Source organism: Tetrahymena thermophila, assembly GCF_000189635.1.
Source record: "Tetrahymena thermophila SB210 genomic scaffold scf_8254666, whole genome shotgun sequence".
In the NCBI taxonomy this organism is placed as follows: domain Eukaryota; phylum Ciliophora; class Oligohymenophorea; order Hymenostomatida; family Tetrahymenidae; genus Tetrahymena; species Tetrahymena thermophila.
Genome location: NW_002476433.1, coordinates 499,253 through 524,263, shown reverse-complemented (window position 1 = coordinate 524,263; position 25,011 = coordinate 499,253). Strand labels below are relative to the sequence as shown.

At 22.3% G+C, this 25,011-nt stretch overlaps 5 protein-coding genes across 5 annotated transcripts; 4 read left to right on the top strand and 1 right to left on the bottom strand. All coding sequences in view use genetic code 6, as the record gives it.

Annotated features, from left to right (window-relative positions):
* Positions 1–148: 148 nt before the first annotated feature.
* Positions 149–1,024, top strand: TTHERM_000405439 (transmembrane protein, putative; the record flags this gene model as incomplete). Its single annotated transcript, XM_012797241.1, has 1 exon — positions 149–1,024. One exon carries the CDS (start codon positions 149–151, stop codon positions 1,022–1,024), a length of 876 nt encoding a protein of 291 aa, XP_012652695.1.
* Positions 1,025–4,456: 3,432 nt separating this feature from the next.
* Positions 4,457–11,599, top strand: TTHERM_00405420 (kinesin motor catalytic domain protein; the record flags this gene model as incomplete). Its single annotated transcript, XM_001014118.2, has 13 exons — positions 4,457–5,844; positions 6,380–7,322; positions 7,827–8,150; positions 8,211–8,493; positions 8,546–8,646; positions 8,708–8,984; positions 9,037–9,176; positions 9,353–9,763; positions 9,829–10,229; positions 10,288–10,727; positions 10,778–11,040; positions 11,099–11,316; positions 11,368–11,599. 13 exons carry the CDS (start codon positions 4,457–4,459, stop codon positions 11,597–11,599), a joined length of 5,421 nt encoding a protein of 1,806 aa, XP_001014118.2.
* A 3,202-nt stretch (positions 11,600–14,801) lies between these two features.
* Positions 14,802–15,661, bottom strand: TTHERM_000405419 (transmembrane protein, putative; the record flags this gene model as incomplete). The annotated part of the gene is made up of 2 exons (XM_012797240.1): positions 14,802–15,322; positions 15,385–15,661. The coding sequence occupies 2 exons, from the start codon at positions 15,659–15,661 to the stop codon at positions 14,802–14,804; spliced, it is 798 nt and encodes a 265-aa protein (XP_012652694.1).
* Positions 15,662–16,546: 885 nt separating this feature from the next.
* Positions 16,547–17,173, top strand: TTHERM_00405400 (glutathione S-transferase, amine-terminal domain protein; the record flags this gene model as incomplete). Its single annotated transcript, XM_001014116.1, has 1 exon — positions 16,547–17,173. One exon carries the CDS (start codon positions 16,547–16,549, stop codon positions 17,171–17,173), a length of 627 nt encoding a protein of 208 aa, XP_001014116.1.
* A 575-nt stretch (positions 17,174–17,748) lies between these two features.
* TTHERM_00405390 (kinesin motor catalytic domain protein) lies at positions 17,749–24,706 on the top strand (the record flags this gene model as incomplete). The annotated part of the gene is made up of 13 exons (XM_001014115.2): positions 17,749–19,055; positions 19,863–20,763; positions 21,014–21,337; positions 21,400–21,682; positions 21,742–21,842; positions 21,900–22,176; positions 22,229–22,365; positions 22,484–22,894; positions 22,961–23,361; positions 23,421–23,854; positions 23,912–24,174; positions 24,235–24,452; positions 24,505–24,706. The coding sequence occupies 13 exons, from the start codon at positions 17,749–17,751 to the stop codon at positions 24,704–24,706; spliced, it is 5,259 nt and encodes a 1,752-aa protein (XP_001014115.2).
* Between the last annotated feature and the right edge of the window lie 305 nt (positions 24,707–25,011).

Genomic DNA, 25,011 nt, shown 5'->3' with positions numbered 1-25,011 from the left:
ATTTTCACTTTGTTTATTGATAATTAATTAGAAATTAAAAAAGTAAATAATTAAATATTAATAATTGAAGATAATTCCTGTGGCAAAAAGAAAATTCTACTTTGTAAACGCATCCTCTATAAATTATTAAACAAATTAATTGGCTGCAATGGGGTTTAATAAAATTGATATATTTGGTAGTAATGTTTCTATAAAATTTTAAGGATTAGATGCTCATCAGACCAGAGTTGGGGCTTGTTTTACTGTTCTTGTGTTCACACTAGTTTTTTTGAGGCTGATTATTTTGGTTAATAATTCTGTAAATGGATATAATCCAACGGTTTTATACCAAGAGAGATTTGTTTAAGATCCTAAAATGTTTGAAATAACACCTAATTCTTTGTCACTAGCCTTAGGACTTTTAGATATGAATTTTAATTATTACATTGATGAGACTATATTCAATATTTAAGGAGTTCACATTATAAAATAAAATGTTTGGAATAACTCAACAAATTAATACGAATAAATATTAAGCTAAAAAGTGTTTAATTTGGTTAATTGTACTGATGAACACATTCCTGATCCATAGTTAAGAGATTTCTTCCTTTAATCTAACTTATATATGCATTAATGTATTCCTTTGGACTTATCACTACAAATTTAAGGATAATTTAATTCAGAAGTCTACTAAGAGCTAAATTTTTATTTTAAAAAATGCAGTGGTTTAAAATGCAAAAATGATTCAGATATAAATAAGCTTTTGAGCAGTAATAATGTGGAGCTAGTGTTTACAGATATATTTTTTTCTCCTTAAAATAAAGAGAATCCTTTTACAAAATTTTCTAGAGACTTGTACTGGGTTACAAGTCAAAATTTACCTCGTTTTGTAAATGTATTTATGAGAAATAATTATGTAGAGACTGACGTTGGATGGATTACATAGAATCTAATGACAAATATTTATCCATCTTACAGTTATGATGATGTTCAGGTATTATTTAGATTAGCATTTATTTTTTTATTAATTTAAAATAATATTTGAATGAAAAATAAATTTATTTTATTCTTAAATATTTATATTAAAGAAACAAATAATAAATTTTAATTAATATTATTTTTTGTAGAAAATAATAAAATATTTCATAAAAAATAGATTAATGATCCTTCAAATGACTTTTTTTTTCATCTTGCTATCAGATTTGAAAAATCAAAAGAGAATCTATACTAAAGGAGCTATGATAAATTATTCATCATATTATCTTAAATTGGAGGAATATCTTCACTATTACTATCAATATTTGGGTTTATTTGCAAAAAATATTCTTAAATCGACTTAAACAAACATTTAATAAACTAATTATTTACATTTTAAAAAGATTCAAGCTAGTAAGATAGCTGTAATTTCATTTAAAGCAACTCAGATAACCAAAATATATATTCTAACCAAATTGAAATAGCTGAAAATCGATAAAGTTTAAACAATACAAATTCTAATTTTAAGTAAAACGATATACTGAAGAAGCAAAGCTTTTAATTATCTCCGAATTCTGAGTAAATTAAATGTAAACTAGGACAGACTAATTAGGCTATTCAAGTATAAAAAATATAAGAAAATTCATAAAAAATAGATATATCTCTAGGTAATAACTCAAATTAATAATCATTAAATTTATCTGCTAAAGACTAAATTATTGAAAATTATGGAAATTAATAATAAGCAGAAAGTAAAAAACATAAGCTAATTTTTAATGCCTTTGCATATATGATTTCTTCTATATTTAAATGCCTTAAAATCTATAAAGTTAAAAAGTAGTTGATAGATTTTGGATTTCAAGAACTTAATAATATTTTAGACATTACTTATATCTTATAAAAATTAGCAGAAATAGATAAGCTAAAAAGAGTTATCCTTAACAATGAGCAAATAATATTGTTTGATTATATACCTAAACCAAATATTAAATATAAATCATAAGGTAACCAGAAGCTAAGAATTTAAAAAATTTGCAGCTTTTCACAATTAGGTAACTCGAAATAAATTGAAAAGCTCTAATAAGCCCATGAGTGTCTATAAATTATTAAACAAAAGAGAAGATAAAATAAAATTGATGTAAGTCTCTTGAGTTTGATATAGGTTTTATAATTTGATTACTCTCCCTTAAAATAAATAGACTAATAGCTAACAAATCCAGCTCTGTACCAAAAATTTAGTAAATGAGAACTTTAATGTCTGGTAAAATAATACAATAAAAGATTAACAAAAAAATTAGATGGATGGTTCAGATGATAGTTTTGTAAAAAATGATTTAAAAAAGTATGCTTTTACAAAATATGTGAGGCACAGCATTAAAAATTAAGATTAAACTATTAATTGATTATAATTTATTTATTCTTGAACAACAATTACTTAGTAGGTAAGATATTAAAATTTTATCAAGATGTCGGATAATAAATTTTAAGCTAATATAATTAACTCTACTTTTAAAACTAATCATATTTTAATTTGTATTTCGCTCATTTATACAATAATACTAAATAGTTAATTTAAGTTTATTTTTTTTAAAGTTTTAAAAGTCGTTTTGATATTTACTTTTTATTATTTGAAATAAATCATATGATTCTCTGAAAAGATATACTTAAAAATATTAAATGAATCTAGTGGATTATGGTTGATTTTTTGAATTAAATAATAAATTTTTTTAGCAATATCTTATTATTTATTAGTATAATACATACCATAGGTACTCTTCTATAAGGAGGGTCCGAGAATAAATAACTTATTTCTAAATTTTACTCTCATCTTTTAAAATTTTCAAAAAATCAGCCCTTTATAAAAAATCTTAAAATATAAAGATTTACAGTATATAAAATGTAAGATTTAGATTATTTAGTAATATTTTTAAAAAGTAGTCAATCGAAACTCATAATTTATAAAGCAGAGAAACTGGAATTTCTATTTTCAATAATATAATTAAAATAATTTTACATAAACTCAAATTTTAATTCTTTAAGATTTTTTTATTTAAATTTATAAATTCATTTAATCTGATTATTTATCGCTTATTATTGTTTTGATATTAAATATAATTTCACTTTTTATTAAAAGCATTAAAAAATTTTTTTAAAATCTTATTTTACTTAAGATTCATCTTGCAAGTAATTAGATTAATATACTCAAGCAAATTATTTAACTAACAAATTTATTTAGCAATCTTTTAATTTTTTCTGTATTATTTCAATCTATATTAAATTATTAATTAATTAGGTTTTTTAAAAATTATTATGAAAAATCTAAATAGAGGATCTTCATATTTTATTTATTTATTTTATGATATTTTGAAAATTATTTTAAGATTTTTGTATAAATTAAAAAAATTTTAGCTCTACAATTACATGTTTGAATGATGAAAAACTTTTAAATTCTCAAATAATTTATTTAAAATTATTGTTTTTTTATTTCCTTTCTTGTTAGTTTGGAATAATATATATCTTCAGATTTAGTCAAGTCAAGCAATTTGATATTAATTAAATACTTTGTTTATATAAATTGCTGCTTAATTTTTAATATTTTATTAGATATTTTTTTATATTATTTATTAAAAAGCATTAACAAAATTAAATATTTTTAGAGATATATGTAAAAATAAATAAAACATATTTATTTGTTGGTAAAAAACTGGCATCAATATTTAATTAATTCTATTATTAAAGATTATGATTATTTAAATAGAAAAAATTAATCAAAATTTAAACTTTAATTAAAAAGTGAAATTTTTTTGAAATTTAAAATATTTTTTAATCATAAATTTGATGGATTTTGTAATTAATTTATTTTTAGTAAAAAAAAATATTATTATTTAGATTTTTTTAAATGGCTATTTAAAAATTAATGGTAGAAAAATATATAAATTAATGAATGAATTATGAATGAAGATAAAAGTCTTTCTATAATTAACAAAATTATCAAAATTTTGTAATGTTTTTTTACGCTGTAAAGTTAGTAGTTATTTTTTTAAAGCATGAAATTAATTAATCAAATATTCATTCATTCATTCATTGGATTTATTTCTTTACTCACAATTAATCAAATTCGTATTTTAGAAACTATTTTGGAAAATGACTTTTAAAACTCGTGTGCTAAATATTATTTTTGAAGAAAAATTTTTGATCACTAAGAGTTAAGTTAACCTTTATTAATTGTTACTGGATCAGAGAGTTGTTGGTGGAAAACAAGCCACTAACTAAAAGATTATATATATAATAAAATTTTTTAATTCTTTTAGTTTTATGTGATTGCTAAATGAAATAAAGTTTATTCTATTTTAATGAAAGATTGAGATCATACTAGCAAAAATAAGATTATTAATAAGAATGAATTAAAAACCTTTATTTATAAAATTATAGTACTAATAAAGAAAGATTAAATTTGATTGATTGATTAATTTATTAATTAATTAACAATTACTTAGAAAGAATGAGTCATCAGTAAATTAAATAAGCTCGTTAGAATTCTGTTTCATCAATTCACAAGCAAGGGTAGTAGCATGGTCACAGAAAAAACTTCTCTTCATAGCTAGAAAATAAAAATTTTGAAGGTTCTCCTAAAATAGGAATGGAATTTAAGCAGTTACTTACTCCATCCAAAGCATTTGAAAGTCCAGTTATTAAAAAGGGTCAAAATTTTTCTGACAATAAGCCAATAAAATAGAATACATCTATGACTAATTTGAGATCCATCATTAGCCAAAGTACAAGTTAATCTCACATAAGTCCAAATGCTTAAACTCTTGTTTCTACTCAAAGTAATAATAAAGGAATAATTGGATCGACCTTATCCAATAAGAGTTTATTAACATCTAGTGATAGTAATGCTTATTTGAGCATTAACATAAATCAAGCATAAAATTTACAATTAAAAGAGCATGAATCAGCTGCGCTTTCTCCTATTGAAGAAATAAATATAAATAGTGTCAAAAAAACTATTCCATTCACATCTATAGCTTAAAATTCAAGGTAAACATTAGAAATCCCTCGTTCAACTCTTAACTTTAACATCGATAACACATCAAAAAAAGCATAAAATATGAATAATAATTAGTTAGCAGGAGTTTTAGGAATAAGCAATAATTAGCAAACCAAAGGATAAGAAATGTAATAAATACCAATAGGAATTAATAAAATGTAGCAACAAAAGTCTTTAGGTTAACTAAATAATAATTATTATTCAAAGAGCTCATATAACATGCCTTAACCTAATCTAACTCCAAGCACTACAGCAGTTAACACTCAATCAATCAGCAATATAATCAACAAGACAAACCCAATTATGCAAAACTTTTAGTAGCAATAATAACAAAATTAGAATTAGATAAATTAAAACAATAAAAATGTTTCTTTGAATTAAAATAATCAATAGATAATCTATCTGTAGCAATCTCCTCTTTAAGTATAATAGCCTAATTTGATGTAAATAAATGGAGCTACTTTGACAGAATCTCAAAATACTCAAAACGCATAAAATACTAATCCGAATGTTGCTAACAGCTAAAGTAGACAAAGCTCTATAACAAATATAAGCAATTTTCTTCAAAATGATTATATTAATGCTCTAAAAAATGAAGATTAAGTTTAAGATGCAAAAACGTTTTTCACATCTTCTAAAGATTAAATGAATAGTGTTATAGGTAAACAGCAACGAAGTATCTCTAAAGAATATAGTTTAAAAAAAGAACCTTCAACTATTAGTCTCAGAAGAAAAGAATCTTATTCTAATTAAAACCACAGTGGATCAAGGAACAATTCATAGAATTAAAAGATAAATAATAATTACTCAGTACAAATAAACACAGGAGCAAGTAGCCAGTAAATAATTATTTTGATTATTAAAAAACACAATAGAAAAAAACAATAAAAATAAAATCAACGATATTTAACCATAAAAATTGTATGGATATGAAAGGATAATAAATTTATTAAGTACTTTTAATCACAATCAATTCTTTCAAAAATAAATAAAAGCGAATTTTTTTTTTAATAAATTGGAACAAATTCATCAATAATAGAATAATTTTAAAATAATAAAAATCTTTCAACCAATTTCAATTTATAAATTTAGCAGCCCAATTATTAAATAATTGCCTTTTAAAATAATCTAGTTTATCATTTAATTGCTCTAAAAGTGTAGAAAATATAAGTAGAAACATTCTTTAAAAAATTCTACTTTTAATAAAAAAAATACACTTTCTTATTTCGCGGTTGTTAAATTTTTATTTTTTAAATTTAATCAATAAAAACTTCATTAGTTTAATTTTTTAAACATAAAAATACAACTTAATTTTAAAAAACAATATTTTTAATTAATTCAATAAAATATTTATCAATTTTATTTTTCTTTTAGATTAAACAATAATTCATAAGAATTAAGTTAAAATTAAGGAAAGATTATTCCATCTATTTAAATTTAGAACTACGAGGAATCTAGAAAACATACTGCCCCTTCTTCTCATTTGGGAATTAAGAATGCAAACATTAATTTATCTACTTTGACTAATTCCTAATCAATAAATAACTCAATATCATAAACTTAGCTAAATAACCCTAATTATCAAGCTCTAATAACTTAATAAAGTACATAATTAAACTCTTCTTTGAATAACTCTGCTGGAAAACAATCTGATAATAACCAGCAACCTACTGCAAACTTTAAATCTTAATTTAGAAAAGAAAGTCTAATTGCTTTCTAACTCCCACAGTAAAAATAATTTAGTAAGCAATCTTCGTCAACGCTTTTTGTTGATATTGAAGAGTCTTTAATTAATAACTAAGTTAAAAGATGCAACTAAAGATCACATACTCAGCTTAATACGAGTCCTGGTAGAGACAGAAGTCCACCAATATTACAAAGTAAGCAAAGTTCAACAAGCTAAAGAAGTATTTAAGATATTTCGCCTTCAACTTCAGTCAAATTATATAATAAACGTCATACAGAGATTTATTCTCCTTAAAAATCACTTTCTCCTAACAAATCTTTATTTTAAATGGTAAAACTAGCTATGCAATAATCTTAATAATCAGAAAATTCGTCTATCCCAAATTCTCCTTTAAAAATTGGTAGAAAAAATAAAAGAAATATGAGCTATGTTAATCTGCCATCAGACACAAGTGGAAACATCAAAACCTTTTTGCGTTTTCGTCCTAATAATAACATGGAGTTAGAATTAAATAACCAGGGCCTTGGCTAAAACATTATAAATTTTATTGATGACTATTCAGTTTCCTTAATTGGCGAGTAATAGTAAGTTTATACCGTTGATAAAATATTCACTCCAAATGATACTTAGGTAAAAATACTTATTTATTTTTATTATGTTTTGAATTTTTAAAATATAAAAATATTTAATTTATATCAAAAACAAATTTAAAATTATATAGCTAATTCAATCATAATAAACAAAATAATATATTTTCTAGGTTTCTTGTGTAATTAATATAAAGTTGCAAATTTCAAAATATTATTTAAATTTTTATTTTCTTTACAAATATGAAAGAAGCAATTTATTATAAAGAGTTTTTCACTTATAAAAGAAACTTGAATTAAAATTTATTATGAAATTTAAAATTAGCTAATGTAATTTTTAAAAGTAACTTCATACATAACCTTAACAAAATCTACAAAAATTATTTGAGATAAAGAAAAGGAATTTTATGATATATTTAAAATAAAAATTTATCATATTAGAAATAAATAATAATTCTTGATTTATTCAATTAAATTTAGTTTTTTAAATAAAATTTATATTTTTTATTTGAAAATATAACAAAAACATTTATTAAATAATTAATAGGAAACAATATACTTTTAAGTTGGAAAAGAGGTGATAGTTGATGTTTTTTTAGGATATAATGGAACAATCTTTACATATGGAGTTACTGGATCTGGTAAAACTCATACTATGTTTGGAAATATAACAGATTAGGTTTAGAAGGGAATAATCCCAAGAATTTGTAATTAAATATTTGATTTGGTTGAAAATGATGAAGAAGGAACAGAATTTATAATTAATTGTTCTATGCTTGAAATATATAAAGAAATTTTATATGATTCATTTTAAGAAGGAAAAGAAGAGCTGAAAATAAAAGAAAATGTTTAAAAGGGTATTTATGTTCAAGTATTTTATATTTATTTATATTTTATTAGAGTTGAATCATTTTAATCTATTTTTAATTAGGGATTAACTTAAACGAGTATTGCTAATTAAGATGAGTTAATATAGTTGATTAACATAGGATATAATACAAAAAGGACTAGAGAAACAAGACTTAACGAATACTCTTCCAGAAGTCATACGATTTTTATGATTGAGATTTAGCAAAGACTTTCTAACGGGGATGAGAAAATTGGTAAAATCAATTTGATTGACTTAGCAGGTGCTGAAAAGGTTAGCAGAAGTGGTGCTCAAGGTGAATCCCTAGAAGAAGCTATAAAAATTAACTTATCTTTATCCTGCTTAGGTAATTTAATATTAAGAAAATATCTAACCTACAATATTTAATGTCAAAAAAGGAAAGGTAATTCATGCCCTTACTAGTGGAAATGAGTACATACCATATAGAGACTCAAAATTAACAAGAATTCTTCAAGAATCTTTGGGAGGCAATTATAAGGTTAACTAAATATTTTTTTATTATTATCTTAAGATAAAATTTATTAAATTAATTTCAAAAGACTTCTCTGATAGTAACTTGCTCAATGCACTCAAGCTTTTAAGATGACACAATTAGTAGTTTGAAATTCGCTACTAGAGCTAAGACAATAAAAAACACTTTCAAAATGAACATAAAAGTGAATCCAATAAATCTCTAAAAAGAATTAGAAACTCTTAAAATTTAAACTGAAAGTTATAAATACATGCTTAATAATGTAAGGAATATTTTCTTCGATGCTCAAAACAAAATTTCAAGTCTTCCTAACATTTCTTCAGATCCTAAGCTTTATGAAATAAGTAATTTAATAATTAATATAAATTTTATTTAGTTTTTTAATTAAATTTATAGAAAATAAGCTTGATGAATTTCTCACTTTATAGAGTGCTATCGATGATATAAGCACAGTTTCAAACACAGATTTACCTTAACTTAACGGAGGAGTTATTGACAATAAACTAATTTCAACTTTTTTAGCTTCTAAAAAAGATGTACAATATTTCAAATTTTCAATTGATACAAAATTCAAATAAATTACTACAAACTATTTCTAATAATTTTCCAAAATTGTCAAAAATTAAATTGAAAATTGAAGAAATTAATTAAAAAATATTTGAAAAAACATTTTCTTTTGCTTATAAAGTTAAATTTATTTAATTTTATCTAGGCACAAATGATGGTGAAGGATGAAAATATAAAACAATTAATGCAAACTAATTCTGATTTAAATGAGCAGATACAATCTCTTTAGTAAGAGAATCAAGCACTCAAAAAAGAAAATTTGAATTTGACTGTTAAATTAAATGAAATATCTCAAGAAAAAAATTAAATTAAGTTATAGCTAAATAAATAGCTTTCAAAAAATGATTATTCAAATTTTTCTTTGGGAATACTTTAAAAGTAAATTTAGCATTTAGTTGACTCTGTTTGTGGAGCTGAAAAGAGAATTTCTTCTATCCTACAAGAAAAAAAGCTTGTAGTTGATATAAAATTTGAAGATTATTTGAAAGAAAAGTTATCATTTTCAGAGATAGTGCTGGCAGATTACTTTAAAAATTCTATCAACTTTAATTTTGAAGTAATTTAAAATCATATTTTTAAATATAAATAAATAGCTTTGTTTAAAAATAATTAATTAATTAGTCTGCAGAAAAAGGATATAAAGACGTTTAAGAAAATCTGAAAAAATTTAATTTAGAAGGTGATGATGATTTTATGGCTGAAAAAAGTATGGAGGTCGAAAGCAGTAGTTACTTAATTGATAGCGAAGTAGACTAAATCGATAACAATAATGCTAGTAATTAAGCTACATTTAATTAAATCAATCCAAATAAAAATGCACCTTAGTTATCTAAAAAACCTCGATTAAGCAGTAACTCTACTAGCTCTTTTGTCTGTAATATAGATTCGAAGATTTTTCAGAATGAAAATAATGAAATCTTAAAAAAAATATTTGCTATGCCATCTAAGCTAGATATGGCCTCAGTTTCAGAAACAGTCTCTAATGACTTCATCATTGTTTCACTAAAAAAATAATTAATTGAGTAAATTTCTTATTAATTTTAATTAAATTTATTGATTTTTAAAATATAAATTGAAAAGCTCTCACATCCTTAACTAAAATCTGCTAAGAACAGTTAATGCACTCGAATGGAAACAAATTATAGAGTATGGTAAATCAAAGTTAAAATCAGATCAGATTTAAATTTAAAGGAAATAAATTAAACATCTTGAAAATGTGTTAGAAGAAGTTACTGAAAATCACAAAGAGCTTAGATTAAAAATAGAAGACTTAGAATTTGATATGTATCAGCAATATGCATAACAAAGACCCAGAGAATTAAGTTTAATTGATAACAAGAAATAAAATAAAAACAAGATAATTATTCCTTTGACACCTTAAAATGTTCAAAGACAATAGTTGCTTAAAACTGATAATAAAAAAAGTAATTTTGGTAGCGAAGTAAAATCTGGTAATTTTTCAAAAGACTCGCTGTCTAATTTCTCTACAATTCAGAAAGACCTGATAGATATTTAATAGAGTAAATTATTTATAATAAATCCGACTTTTTAATCTTTAATTAATACTTAGGTTTTAAAGAAATGGAATTAGACATAATACCTTTGACTTACTAAAATGCACTTGATGAATTAAAAAAGAGAAATATTATACTTAAAAGGATAAGAGAAATAAATATGATGGACTTTGATTCTTTTGAGGCATATGCAACTAGCTTACCTTAAAAAGAAACTGATGAATCTATTAAAAACGAAAGAGAAAGACTTAATAACAAAATCATAATACTCTAATAAGAATTGAAGATGGAGTAAGTAAAAGTAGAATCTATCAAACACGTAATTAATAATGAATATTTTAAATTTATTTTAATTTGATGTATTTTTTAATTTTAAGTCTCTGTTAGTTGAGAGAAAGAATGTGAAGGATTTGAAGAAACTCACAGAAAATATGGAGGTTTCTTTAAGAAATACATTAAAAGAAGAAAATGATAGTTGGCAATAAACTATAAATGAAGTTACAGAATTAAATAAAGTAGAACTTACCAAGAGATAAGCAGAATACAACTAACTTAGAGAAATATTCTTCAATATTTTAGAATTTTCTCTTTAAAAGTAAACTTTTTTTTTTATAGTAATATATAAATGACATTTCTATTAACATAGAATATAAGAGATGAAAGGTAAATGGTCATCTTAAGAGGTGTAAGAGCTTGAAAATATAATTATAGAAATGGAAAAAGCCAAATTACAGATAGGTAAATGTTATGAAAATGCTATTAAAAAAAGATCTAGAAATTCTTCAATATAAAGTATTTAAATCCTTACACCTAAAAGGCCACCACAGCAACCTCTAGTAAATATACCTGAAATTAGTCTTTAATCAAAATAATAATGAATAAAAATCAATAAATAAATAAATAGTCAAGGAAATATAGAAAAATCGATAAAATTAAAAACCAAATAACTATCTATCTATAAATTAAAATAGCCATTAAAAAAAATCTTAATCTTCTTTTATAAAAAAATAAAATATAAATAATTCTATTGTATCTTTCTTGTTTATATTTATTTTAAATATTTCTTAATACTAAAATAAATATCAAAACAAACAAACAAACAATATTTATTAAATTGAGTTATCATTTTATCAAAGTTTTTAGTTTTAAAATTAAAATTAAATTATTCTATCACTGTAAATATATTAAGTAATATACTCTAGTAAGTACAAATGTCATCTTTAGTACAAATTTAAGTGGTTATTAAATAAGCATCAAAAACATTCTTTTCAAAAATCATTCTATCTGTTTTTTTATTATTTGATATAAATAAGGAATTACAATATTAATATTTTGTATGCATAGTTAATTAAATTTCATCTAATTCATCTTAATTTTCTTAATTCAACATTCGATACATTAATAAATGAGTCAAAATTTTGAACATTTTTGGCACAATTTGCTTCTGATTATAAAACTTTAAACTCTTCTTCGATGAGATCATATTAATAATTGTTTGTAAAAAAGCGCGCGATGACAATTCTGTTTGATAGCGATTAAATATCTCCATTATCAAATCAGGAATTTGATGTATATTTTCTAAGTTAAGGATATTAGAATATTATTTTTCAATCTTTAATGGTTAGTCAAGTTAGGGTTAGTTTATTGTATTAATTTTCGTAAAATGTCTGGTTTTCAAATAGCATGATGAAACTTCTGTATTTTACTTATCTTTAGAATATACGAAAAAGCACCATATATCTGCTTAATTTTTCTTTCCTTCTATTTATAAAATTCTTCATTTCTAACTGGAAATTTTTTAAATTTTTGATCAAAATTGATAAGCTTATTAAATTAATTAAATTATTCGATTTCAAACATATATTGAATACTATACTTTGTCTTTTGTTAATTAAAATCCTCTTTTATGTTGAATAAATATGCAAAGAATTTTATAAAATTAATTTTCAAAAGATGAGTAAAATAAAGAAAGTAAAATGAACTTAAACAATTGATTTAGCGGACTGACTGCAGTCAATTTAAAAGTTTTATTTATATTTAAAATGATACTTTCATATTATGTGTTTATCATGCGATCTTGAATATAACTAATTCCTGTATTAATCGCGAAAATTATTTGAGTTTCTTATTATTAAAAAGAATTTATAAAATATGTATCTCTCTCTTTATTAAAATCCTTTTAATAAAATACTTTTATTTTTACAATTATACAAGCAAGGAAAATAATTAATTCTTGACAAATCAGAAGAGCGGGCATAAATAATTTAGCGCGCACACACAGCAAGCTTATGCGCCTTTTAAAAATATCGTTTTGTAAAATGAAAAAAGCGATTTAGAGTTAAAAATTGAATTCTTAAAAAATACTCTTTGAATTTAATTATAGCGAGCAATGAAAATATTAAAAACTACTAATTTTATTATTTTAAATGTAAAAATATTAAAATATTTAGCAAATTAAAAACATACAAAAATAAATACATTCAGTAGCTTTCATATTTTAAGTAAAATTTTCTATTTAACCTACCATTTTAGGATCGCTCCTATAATTTGATTTTGCGCGTATTTTAATTAATCAATAAATTGATTATTAAGAGTTAAAAATATTGATCCTAAATATTCTTATTCTTATTATTGAATTTTAATAATTTATTAAGTGTTTTATTCCAATATATTAATATTGTTTTCAATCAATATCTTTTACTCTTTTTAAAATGATGATATTTATGAGAAGAAAATGATTATATTTAATTATTATTTAAAACAACTAAAAAGAAAATGGAAAACTTTGATTTTTACTAAAAATGTTGACAAATTTTTTGTCAACTAAAATTATTAGAATGAAGAAAATAGTAAAAAAGAATCTGAATACTTTTTAATTCTTTCTTCCCTTTTAAGGTCGCGAACAGGGTAAAATCAGGGAGTGATCTTACAGCTAGGCTAATTCTGATTTCTTAGCTGTTAGCGAGACAACTCTCCGTGCATCAGGCTTCTAGTAACTATAGCAATAAACTATTAATTCAGATATTAGAAAGATTAATATAAGTGAAGAACAATATCAAACTAATTAATTTTCAAATAACAAAGAATCAATAAATATTATTGATGAAATTATGAACTATTAGGAGTCTACTCTCATTGTAGATTAAGATAGTTAGTTAAAAAAAAGAAACTAAATAATGGAAAATGCATATTTAGATATGTGTTATTAGAATAATATCTACCATGAAAGCTAATCTGCTTCATAAGCTTTGCCTGTTTTAATTAACTCCCATCAGAATGCATAAAATTCTATTGCTTTAGATTTAACAATCAAAAACTCCATATTCTAATAACCTCAAACAGAACACAATTTTCTTTTAATTAAGTTGGTAGAACTAAATGCCTTTACTTTTTAATAATTTTTTTTAAAGCATTAAAATATTTATAATAGATTTTTATTTATAATATTATTAATACATTTAATTTTTTAATAAATTTATTAAATTTTAGCTTTTTAAAAAATTTTTTAAAATATGTGTAATTTGTCCAAATGGGTTAATATTCTACTAAGTTGGCATTCTCATTATCCTTTATATAAAAGATTGCAAAATTATTTATTTTTAATTATGATTAAACATTTAAATATTTTATTTAAAACAAATACAATAATTTTAATAATAAAAAGTTTTTTAAATTAATTCTTTTTATTAAGAATTTCTTCCAGTCTTTTTAAAAAAGGATCAAAAGTTGAAGCAAATTCCAAATATGTATTCTAAAAATTTATTCTAAAATTTTTTAAAGTTGTGTAAACATAAAAATCTGCAATAGTTAAATTTTCAAAGTATTAAGGCTTGCTTCCTAAAACTTTTTGCAATTATTAATTTTTAGGAATAACTCAAGAATTTAGCATGATCTTTCTTTCATTCTTAATTTTACTTTGAAGCTTTTGATAAATTTTAGAAAATAGATCATCACAAACAAATCTTATATTAACTACTCTGTATTTTTCTTTTTCTTCAACATACAGGAACTGTTAGTTTGTTAATTCAATCAAATAATTCACAATATTTTAAGACTCAGATATCGAAAATTCTTCATGAATCAAGTAAGGAAGATTTGGGAAATCTAATCCAAGCTCTGACTCCCCCCCCCCCCCCCCTCATTTAGTAGATGAAGAAGTGTACTGATCTTGAATATAGGGATAACCTACAAGATCTAAGATATATCTAACAGTCTAACCTCTTGAGGTATTCTCAAAATAGCATATTATTAACTCTTTAGATTCTTTGGTTTGTTTTTTTGTAATTTAGTTAGTTTGTATTTGAAGAGTTCATTTTATAATATTTTTTAATTTATTTTATTTAGTTGCTTTTCTTTAAAAAATTAATTATTTACATGTACATAAAATTCTGGATAAAAATACAAAAGGAAAAGTAAAATAAACGAAATTTTAATCTGCTTTCTTTTTCGAAAATAAATTTTTCTATATTTTTTCTCTGTTTTTTCTAAATTAATTAAAATAGAAAAACTGATTAATTTTTATTCAACAATTTTAAACCAATTCAAATTTATTTTACTTTTTGATTTTTACATTTTTTTTTAATTTAATAATTAAGTTTTTTCTATTAAACATATCTAAAATATTTTTATAATAAACTTAAAAGTTTAATATTTTAGATGAAACTGAGAGATATTTCTAAGTTGATTTCTGAATTTTTATTTGAATTATAAAATTTCTTTAAAGATATTTTGTTTAAACAATAATCTTATTGTTAAATGAATCTTATGTTTTTCCACCAAGAATTATTTCTGCTAAATTCTACTTACAAATTATTTAGTTATTAACTTAATTTTTTCTTTATTTTGTTCTTTAGTTATTCCTTAATTTTGTAAAGATGAATCAAATAACTTTATTTAAAAGTATTAAGCTCATTCAAAATGTTTACTTTTGATCTTTACATTTATTTGTATAATTTTGTACATTATAAAGAGCTTAATAAAATATTTTTTTTAATAGATAAAAACAACTAAAACATATTTCTCGCATAAAATTAACAAATTATAAACTTAATATTCACTAATTTACAAAAAAAATTAATAAAACATAATAAAAATAAGGTAAATTGTTTTTATAAATACAATTTATATAGGAAAATTACTTTACTAAGGTGTTCTTGTAATAAAAAATCCAAAATTTTTAATTTAGAAAAATTTCTGTCAAAAGAATCTCATGCTTTTCCACCAAGAATCATTTCTGCTAAATTCTACTTATAAATCATTTATTTATTAACCTAATATTTTCTATATTTATATTTTGTTCTTTAATTACTCCTTAGTTCTGTAAAGATGAATCAAATAACTTAACTTAAAAGTATTAAGCTCATTCAAAATATTTTCTTTTTGATCTTTACATTTATTATTCATATAATTTTATAGTTTTAAGAAACTCTTAGTAAAGAGCTTAATAAAATATTTTTTTTAATAGATACAAACAACTGAAACATATTTCTCACATAAAATTAACAAATTTTAAACTTAATATTCACAAATTTACAAAGAAAATTAATAAAACGTTTTAAAAAGAAGGTTATAAATTTGTTTTTATAAATACTATTAATGTAGGAAAATTACTTTACTAAGGTGTTCTCATAATAAAAAATCTAAAATTTTTAATTTAGAAAAATTTCTGTTAAATTCTAAAAAATTAGTATAATAGAATAAATTTTAAATATATAATAAGCTAATAGGAACATATGAAAAAGTGAATACAAATAATTACATAAACATTTTTATTAAATAAATAAATATCAAACTAAAGAATAAAAATCCCTAAAATAAAAACTAAAATGTCTTCTTAAACAATCAACTTAGGATTCTGGGCTCTTCCATTAAGAGCATAACCTATAAGATATATTTTTGAACTAGCTCAATATCCATACTAATAGACTAACTATACTTTAGAAGAATCTAAAGAATGGTTCGAAAAAGATAAAAAAGAACTTGGTCTAGATTTTCCTAACTTGCCTTACCTCATACATGGTGATTTTAAGATCACTGAATCTTAAAACATTGTCAATTATGCTTTGGATGCCACTAAGTAGCATCATTTATTGGGATCTGGACTAATAAGGTTTAAGATAGAAAATGTTAGATTCCTTTGTGATGAGTTGACTGCCAAAACATTCTAAGCATCAAGGAAAACAGGAGAAGAAAAGAATACTGAAATCAACAATACTGTGATTCCTAAATTTAAGTTTTTATCAGTTGTTTTAGGAAACAAAAAGTTTTTCTTTGAAGACAAGTTAACTCTAGCAGATATTTTTGCTTACACAGCAATAAAAACACTGTAACATGTGTTGAATGATGAATACAAGTAATTTGCTTAAGTTTTCGATCCATTTATGAAAAACTTTGAAGAAATTCCTTAGATTAAGGCTTACCATAGCTCAGACAGATATCCTAAATTTACATGATTATTTAAATAAATAATTTTGTTATTCGTAGATTGTTTGTTTTATTGGTTATTTTAAGTGAATTATTATATCACACCTGTAATACCAGATTTTTAAATACCATAAACCATCATTTTAATATTATCACCATATTTCCTAAAAATGTGCTAGCAAATTAAATATGAAAATATAGAGCTATTTTTTTGCAATTTTTGGACAATACACATACTAATCTTCATTTGGTATATCAAAAAAAATTCTTTATATAAATAATCATTAATTTAATTATTCTTAGTCTTAAATATTCTTTAAATAATCAAAAATCAACAATGATTATATATATATGTAAAATATTGTATTAGAGTTTTGAATAAAATTTTTAATGGCTATTATTAGCTACTTTATAAAAAATATAAATAAATAATTAATTAATATATTTAGTTTCTTTTTAAAATAATTAAATAAAGTTTATTTATTGCTAATTAAATAGCTAGTATAAATAATTTGAATGAATTAAAATTTTTCAATCATAAAATAATAGAACTAATAAAGAGAGACCAAATCTGATTTATTATTTGATAAATTATTTACTTTGAATGAATCACTAGCAAATAAAATAGCCGCCTAATTAGAATTATTTTCCATCTTTTCACAAGCAAGGGTAATTGTAAAGTCGCAGAAAAAATATTTCTTTATAGCTAGAGAATAAAAGTATCGAAAGATCTCCTAATAATGGTAAGGAGTCAAAATATTTACTAACTCCAAAATAAGCGTGTGAAAGTCCTACTATTCATAAAAAATGTGTAACTTTGGCTGATGATAAACTTATTAAATAAAGTTTAACAATGGCAAACTTTAAAAACTTAATCAGTTAAAGTATAAATTAGCCTATTCAAAGTGAACGTAGAGCAGTTATTGGATCACCCTTATCAAATAAGAGTTCTCTAACTAGTAGAGATAATCGTAATTATTTAAGCATTAACATAAATCAAACTTTAGCAACATAAGTAAAAAGCATTTAGACAACTCCGCATTCAACAACTGTAGATGTAAATAAAAATAGTAATAAATAAAATACTCCTACTTCATAAAGAGCTTAAAATTCAAAAAAAAATCCTTATTAAACTTTTAAATTTAACACATAAGAGCCACCATAAAATATATAAAAAACGAATTTTAGTTAATTAGTAGGAGTTCTAGATAAGAACAATAATAAATAAGCAAAAGAATAAGAAATTTCATAAATACCAATAGAATTCGATACAATTTAGCAACAATAATCTTTAGAGTATATTGATAATTCTAATTCAAAATTCTCTTAAAATATATCATAATAAAATCTAACTCTAAGCGCTACACCGGTTAGTACTCAACCAAATAACAATAATATCAGCTAAATAAATTTAATAGGGTAAACGTTTTTTGAATAAAAGTAAGAAAATTAGAATAAGTTAATACAAAATAATAAAAATGGTTCTTTGTATGAAAATAATCCTTAATAGCCCATTTCTTTAGAACAAGCTCGACTTTAAATTTAATAGCCAAATTAGATCCCTATTGATGGAGTTGCTATGATAGAATCACAAAATGAATATAATCCTTATAAAAATACCAGCTAAAATATAAAAAATCATCTAGCAAACATTAGTAACTAAAATTAAAATTATTAAATTAATAGTCTATTAAATAAAAATGATGTTTAAGATTAAAAGGACAGCATCACTGACTAATATCGAAAAAGTACTTCTCGAGAATAAAATATACAAAATAAGTTTTTAAATAATTTTCTAGGAAGAAAATAATCTAGTCCTAATCCAAGCTAAACTGATTAAATGTATATCTCATAGAGTTAAAAGATAGATAACAAGTATCCAGATCTAACGAACTCAGGAGCAACTAAAGAGTAAATTATTTTTATTATTAGAAAACAAAAAAGAAAAATAAAATAAAGTAAATTAAAGTAAAAGAAGAAAATAAAAACTAATAGTTAAAAAACAAACGAGAAACAGTTTATGTGGATATTAAATAAAAAGAAAATAGTTTGCGTATTATAAAAATAAATAATTAATTATTTCAAATGTGATCAAAAAAAAAGAAATTAAAAAAATTAAAATTTTAAAAAACACTACTCTTTTCAACCATTTAAAAATAAAATATCAATTTTATAATACAAAACTTAAATCATTTTATATTTGTAAGCAATTTACAAAATAAATTATTTTAAATATTAACAAATTTACCAAAAAACAAACGCCTTTCCCATCCATATCTATTTAAATTTAAAATAAAAATTTAATAATAAACTTAAAATATTTTATTTTTGTTGCAACTCATTTACAAAATATCTTATTTTACTTTATTATATTACACTTTTAAAAGAGCTGAAAATTTCTAGTTGTAATTATTCTTAAAAAATCCTACCTTTAATTAAAAAATACCCTTCATTGATTATCTTGTTAAATTTTTATTTTTGAGATTAATTTAAAAACTGTTAACCATTCAATTTATTTAATCTGAAAAAGCTTAATAAAATTACTTGAAAAAGAAAACAGTTATTAATTTATATTTTTGCTTTTTTATTCAAATTGATGAATCAAAAGTGAATTGTTAAATATTAATAAGAGCATAAAAATTGCAAATGTTGAAAAATTAAATGAATAATTTAAAAAAAAAATCAATTAAATAATTATAAATTTAATATATTTTATAGTTTGAGTATCAATTTTAATACTAAAAACTCATAAGGCCAAATCCAAAACTTAGGAAAGATAAATCTAAATAATTCAATCTAAAACTAAGGAGAAGAAAAAAAAAACTCTATTCTTACTTCTTATTTGGGAATCAAGAATGCTAATATAAAATTATCTTCTATGAATAATTCCTAATAAATGAATAATTCAATATCGCAGGTTTATCATATAGGTCTGTAAGATCAATTACTAAAATCTCCTTAGAAGATCTCCTAGCAATTTCCTGGTAATTATAAACATCCTGTTAGGGAAGAAAGTCTCACAGCTTTTTAAACTCCACTATAAAAATACTGGAGTAAATAATCTTCATCTTATACTTTTGTTGATATTGAAGAGTCTCTATAAAGTAATTAAGCTAAATAGAGCAGCTAAAAATTATATACTGAACAACTTTACACAAGTCCAGCTAGGGACAAAAGCCCAAGAGCTTTGATAGGCAAACAAAGCTTATCAAATGTGTATGATCATTCATTTTCTCTAAAACAATTTAATAAGCGCTTTACTGAGATTTATCCCCATCAAAAACAATCACTTTCGCCTAATAAATCTTTATTTTAAATAGCCAAATTAACTAATCAATCTTAATCAGACACTACACCTTCTTCTATGTTAAACTCTTCTTAAAAAGATGACAAAAAAAATAAAAGAAATATAAACTACTTCAACCAGCCTTCTGATGCAAGTGGAAATATAAAAACATTTTTGCGTTTTCGTCCAAATAATCATATGGAATTAGATCTAAATGAACAAGGAATTGGGTAAAATGTAATAAATTTTATTGACGACTACTCAGTTTCTTTAATTGGTGATTAATAACAAGTTTACACTGTAGATAAAATATTCAAACCTAATGACTCTTAGGTAAAGTTAATTATTTATTTATTATATAATATTAAGGAAGATATGATATAGGATGTAATTTTTTTAACTTATAAATACTGTAAACCTAACAAACACACTTCATATATATAATTATTATTTTATATAGCAGCCTTTTTAAATTTTTTTTATATGAATAATTATCTTAAAATTTTTAGTTGTAATATTTTATAAGAATTGAATTATCTATATATTTAATTTTTTTATAACACATTTATATAATAAATAATAGGAGGCCTTATACTTAAAAGTTGGTGAAGAGGTTATTTATTAGGTTTTTTTGGGATACAATGGAACAATCTTTACATATGGAGTTACTGGTTCAGGAAAAACACATACTATGTTTGGTAATATTACAGATTCGGTCTAGAAAGGAATAATCCCTAGAATTTGTAATTAAATATTTGATTTGGTTGAAAATGACGAAGAAGGAGTAGAATTTATAATTAATTGTTCTATGCTTGAAATATATAAAGAAATATTATATGATTCATTTTAAGAAGGAAAAATAGAGCTGAAAATAAAAGAGAGTGCTTAAAAGGGTATTTATGTTCAAGTATTTTAAATTAATTATAATATTTTATTAGAATTAAATAATTTTTATCTATTTTGAATTAGGGATTAACTTAAACAAGTATTGCTAATTAAGATGAATTATTTTAGTTGATTAGTATAGGATATAACACTAAAAGGACTAGAGAAACAAGGCTTAACGAATACTCTTCTCGAAGCCATACTATATTTATGATAGAGATTTAGCAAAGACTTTCTAATGGAGATGAAAAAATTGGGAAAATCAATTTAATTGATTTAGCAGGTGCAGAAAAGGCTAGCAGAAGCGGTGCTCAAGGTGAATCCCTAGAAGAAGCTATAAAAATTAACTTATCTCTATCCTGCTTAGGTAATTCATTAATTTAACTTAGGAAAATATCTAACCTATTATATCTAATTTAAATAAAGGAAAGGTGATACATGCTCTTACTAGTGGTAATGAGTACATACCATATAGAGACTCAAAATTAACAAGAATTCTTCAAGAATCTTTAGGAGGCAATTATAAGGTAAATTAAATATTTTTTTATTATTATCTTAAGATAAACTTAATTAAATTTCAAAAGACTTCTCTGATAGTAACTTGCTCAATGCACTCAAGTTTTTAGGATGACACAGTTAGTAGTTTGAAATTCGCTACAAGAGCTAAGACAGTAAAAAACACTTACAAAATGAACATAAAACTGAATCCAATTAATCTCTAAAAAGAATTAGAAAATCTTAAAACTTAAACTGAAAGTTACAAATATATATTTAATAATGTAAGAACCATTTTGAACGATACTCAAAATAAAATTTAATGTCTGCCCAATATATCTTCAGATCCAAAACTTTATGAAATCAGTAATTTAAATATTAAATAATTAATTTAATTTTATAATTAATTAATTAATAGAAAATAAGCTTGATGAGATTCTCACTTTATAAATTGCAATAGATAATATGAACACTGGAACAAAGGACTAAAATTAGCCAAACGGAGGAGTTGCTGATAATAAACATATTTCAGCTCTTTTAGATTCTAAAAAAGAAGTACTTAATATATTTAGCTGAATTTAATTAATTTAAAAAATTAATTCAAAATAATAACATAAAGAAAGAATCTAAAATATAATAAAATAAATTAATTTTTGTTATTATTAATAAACAGGCGTAAATCATAGTTAAAGATGAAACTATCAAACAGTTAATGCAAACTAATTCTGATTTAAACGAGCAGATACAATCACTTTAATAAGAGAATCAAGCACTTAAAAAAGAAAATTTGAACTTGACTGTTAAATTTAATGAATTATCTCAAGAAAAAAATTAAATTAAGTTACAGCTAAATAAATAGCTCTCAAAAAATGATTATTCAAATTTCTCTTTGGGAATACTTTAAAAACAAATCTAGCATTTAGTTGATTCAGTTTGTGGAGCTGAAAAGAGAATTTCTTCTATCCTATTAGAAAAAAAGCAAGTAGTTGATATAAAATTTGAAGATTATTTGAAAGAAAAGTTATCATTTTCAGAAATCGTGCTGGCAGATTACTTTAAAAATTCTATCAACTTTAATTTTGAAGTAATTTAAAATCATTTTTATAAAATGTAAATAAATAGCTTTTAAAAAATAAAAATAAATTATTAGAGGGCAGAAAAAGGATTTAAAGATGTTTAAGAAAATGTGAAGAAGTTTAATTTAGAAGGTGATGATGATTTTATGGCTGAAAAAACTCTTGGCATCAAAAACAGCTGCTTTTTAATTGATAGTGAAGTAGAACAAATCAATTCTAGTAATGTTAGTAGTTAAGCTACTTTTAATTAAATTAATACAAATAAAAATATAGCTTTAACACAATAAAAATTCCAATCAAAAAATAACTCTACTAGCTCTTTTACCTGTAATTTAGATTTGAAGATTAACCAAAATGAAAATAATGAAATACTAAAAAAAATATTTGCTATGCCATCTAAGCTAGATATGGCCTAAGTTTCAGAAACCGTTTATAATGATTTCATCATTGTTTCACTAAAAAAATAATTAATAGAGTAAGTTAGTTTCTTATTATTAAATTTAAATCAATAATTTATAAACATAAATTAAAAAGCTCTCATACTCTTAACTAAAGTTTGTTAAGAATAGTAAACGCCCTTGAATGGAAATAAATTATAGAGTATGGCTAATCAAAGTAGAAATCAGATTAAATCTAAATTTAAAAGAGATAAATTAAACACCTTGAAAATGTGTTAGAAGAAGTTACTGAAAATCACAAAGAGCTTAGATTAAAAATAGAAGACTTAGAATTTGACATTTATCAACAAGATTCATAGCAAAAGTCTAAAGAATTAAGTGTATTAGACAACAAGAAATAAAATAAAATAATAATTCCTTTGACAAATTCCAATTTTTATAGACAATAGCTGCTTTAAAAGAATAATAAAAGAAGCAATTTCGTTAGTGGAATATAATCATATAACTTTTCAAAAGACCCATTCTCTAATATTTCCACAATTCAGAAAAATATAATAGATATTTAATAAAGTAAATTATTTATTTTAACTCCACTTTTTAATTTGTAATTAATTAATTAATACTTAGGCTTTAAAGAAATGGAATTAGACATAATACCTTTGACTTACGAAAATGCACTTGATGAATTAAAAAGGAGAAATATTATACTTAAAAGAATAAGATAAATAAATACAACAGACTTGGATTCTTAAGACACATAAGGGATTAATCTCTGTTAAAAAGAAACCGAAGAATTTATTAAAAACGAAAGAGAAAGGCTTAACAACAAAATAATAATTCTTTAATAAGAATTAAAGATGGAACAAGTAAAAGTAGAATCTATCAAGCATGTAATACTTCATTAACTATTTTTTGAATTGGTATTTATTTGAAAATTTTTTACTTTTAAGTCTTTGTTAGTTGAAAGAAAGAATGTGAAGGATTTGAAAAAGCTTACAGAAAGCATGGAAGTTTCTTTAAGAAATACATTAAAAGAGGAACATGATTGTTGGATATAAACAATAAATGAAATTACAGAATTAAATAAAATAGAATTTACTAAGAGATCAGCTGAGTACAGTCAACTTAGAGAAGCCTTCTCCAATATTATAGATTCTTCTCTTTAAAAGTAAATTAATTTATGCTATTATTTTTTAAAACGTGATTTCTATCATACATAGAATATAAGAAATGAAAGGAAAATGTTTTTCTTAAGAAGTGTAATAGTTTGAAAATATTATTATTGAAATGGAACAAGCAAAGTTACAAATGGGAAAATGTTATGTGAATTCTATTAAAAAGATATCTATAAATTCTTCGATGCAGTATATAAATCCATAGACATAAAGAACTTCAATAATAAGTAATTACAAGCATAGTTGAAAAGATCTTTAATAAACATTAAAGTATAAAAATTCAATAAATTGCTAAATAATTTTAGGAAAATTGATCTATTTTCTTGAATAAATATAAATAAATAAAAATAGCTGAATTAGTATTCAACATAAAAATTTAACATATTTAAGATTGAATTTACTTCTATTTATTTTTATGTTTCTTGATGATATAATACATTCATATCCAACCTATTTTTATATTATTTAATAATTTCTTCAAAATAGTTAATAGCTAATAAATAATAATTTATCATACATTAAACTCTAAATATGTTGTTACTTACTATTTTT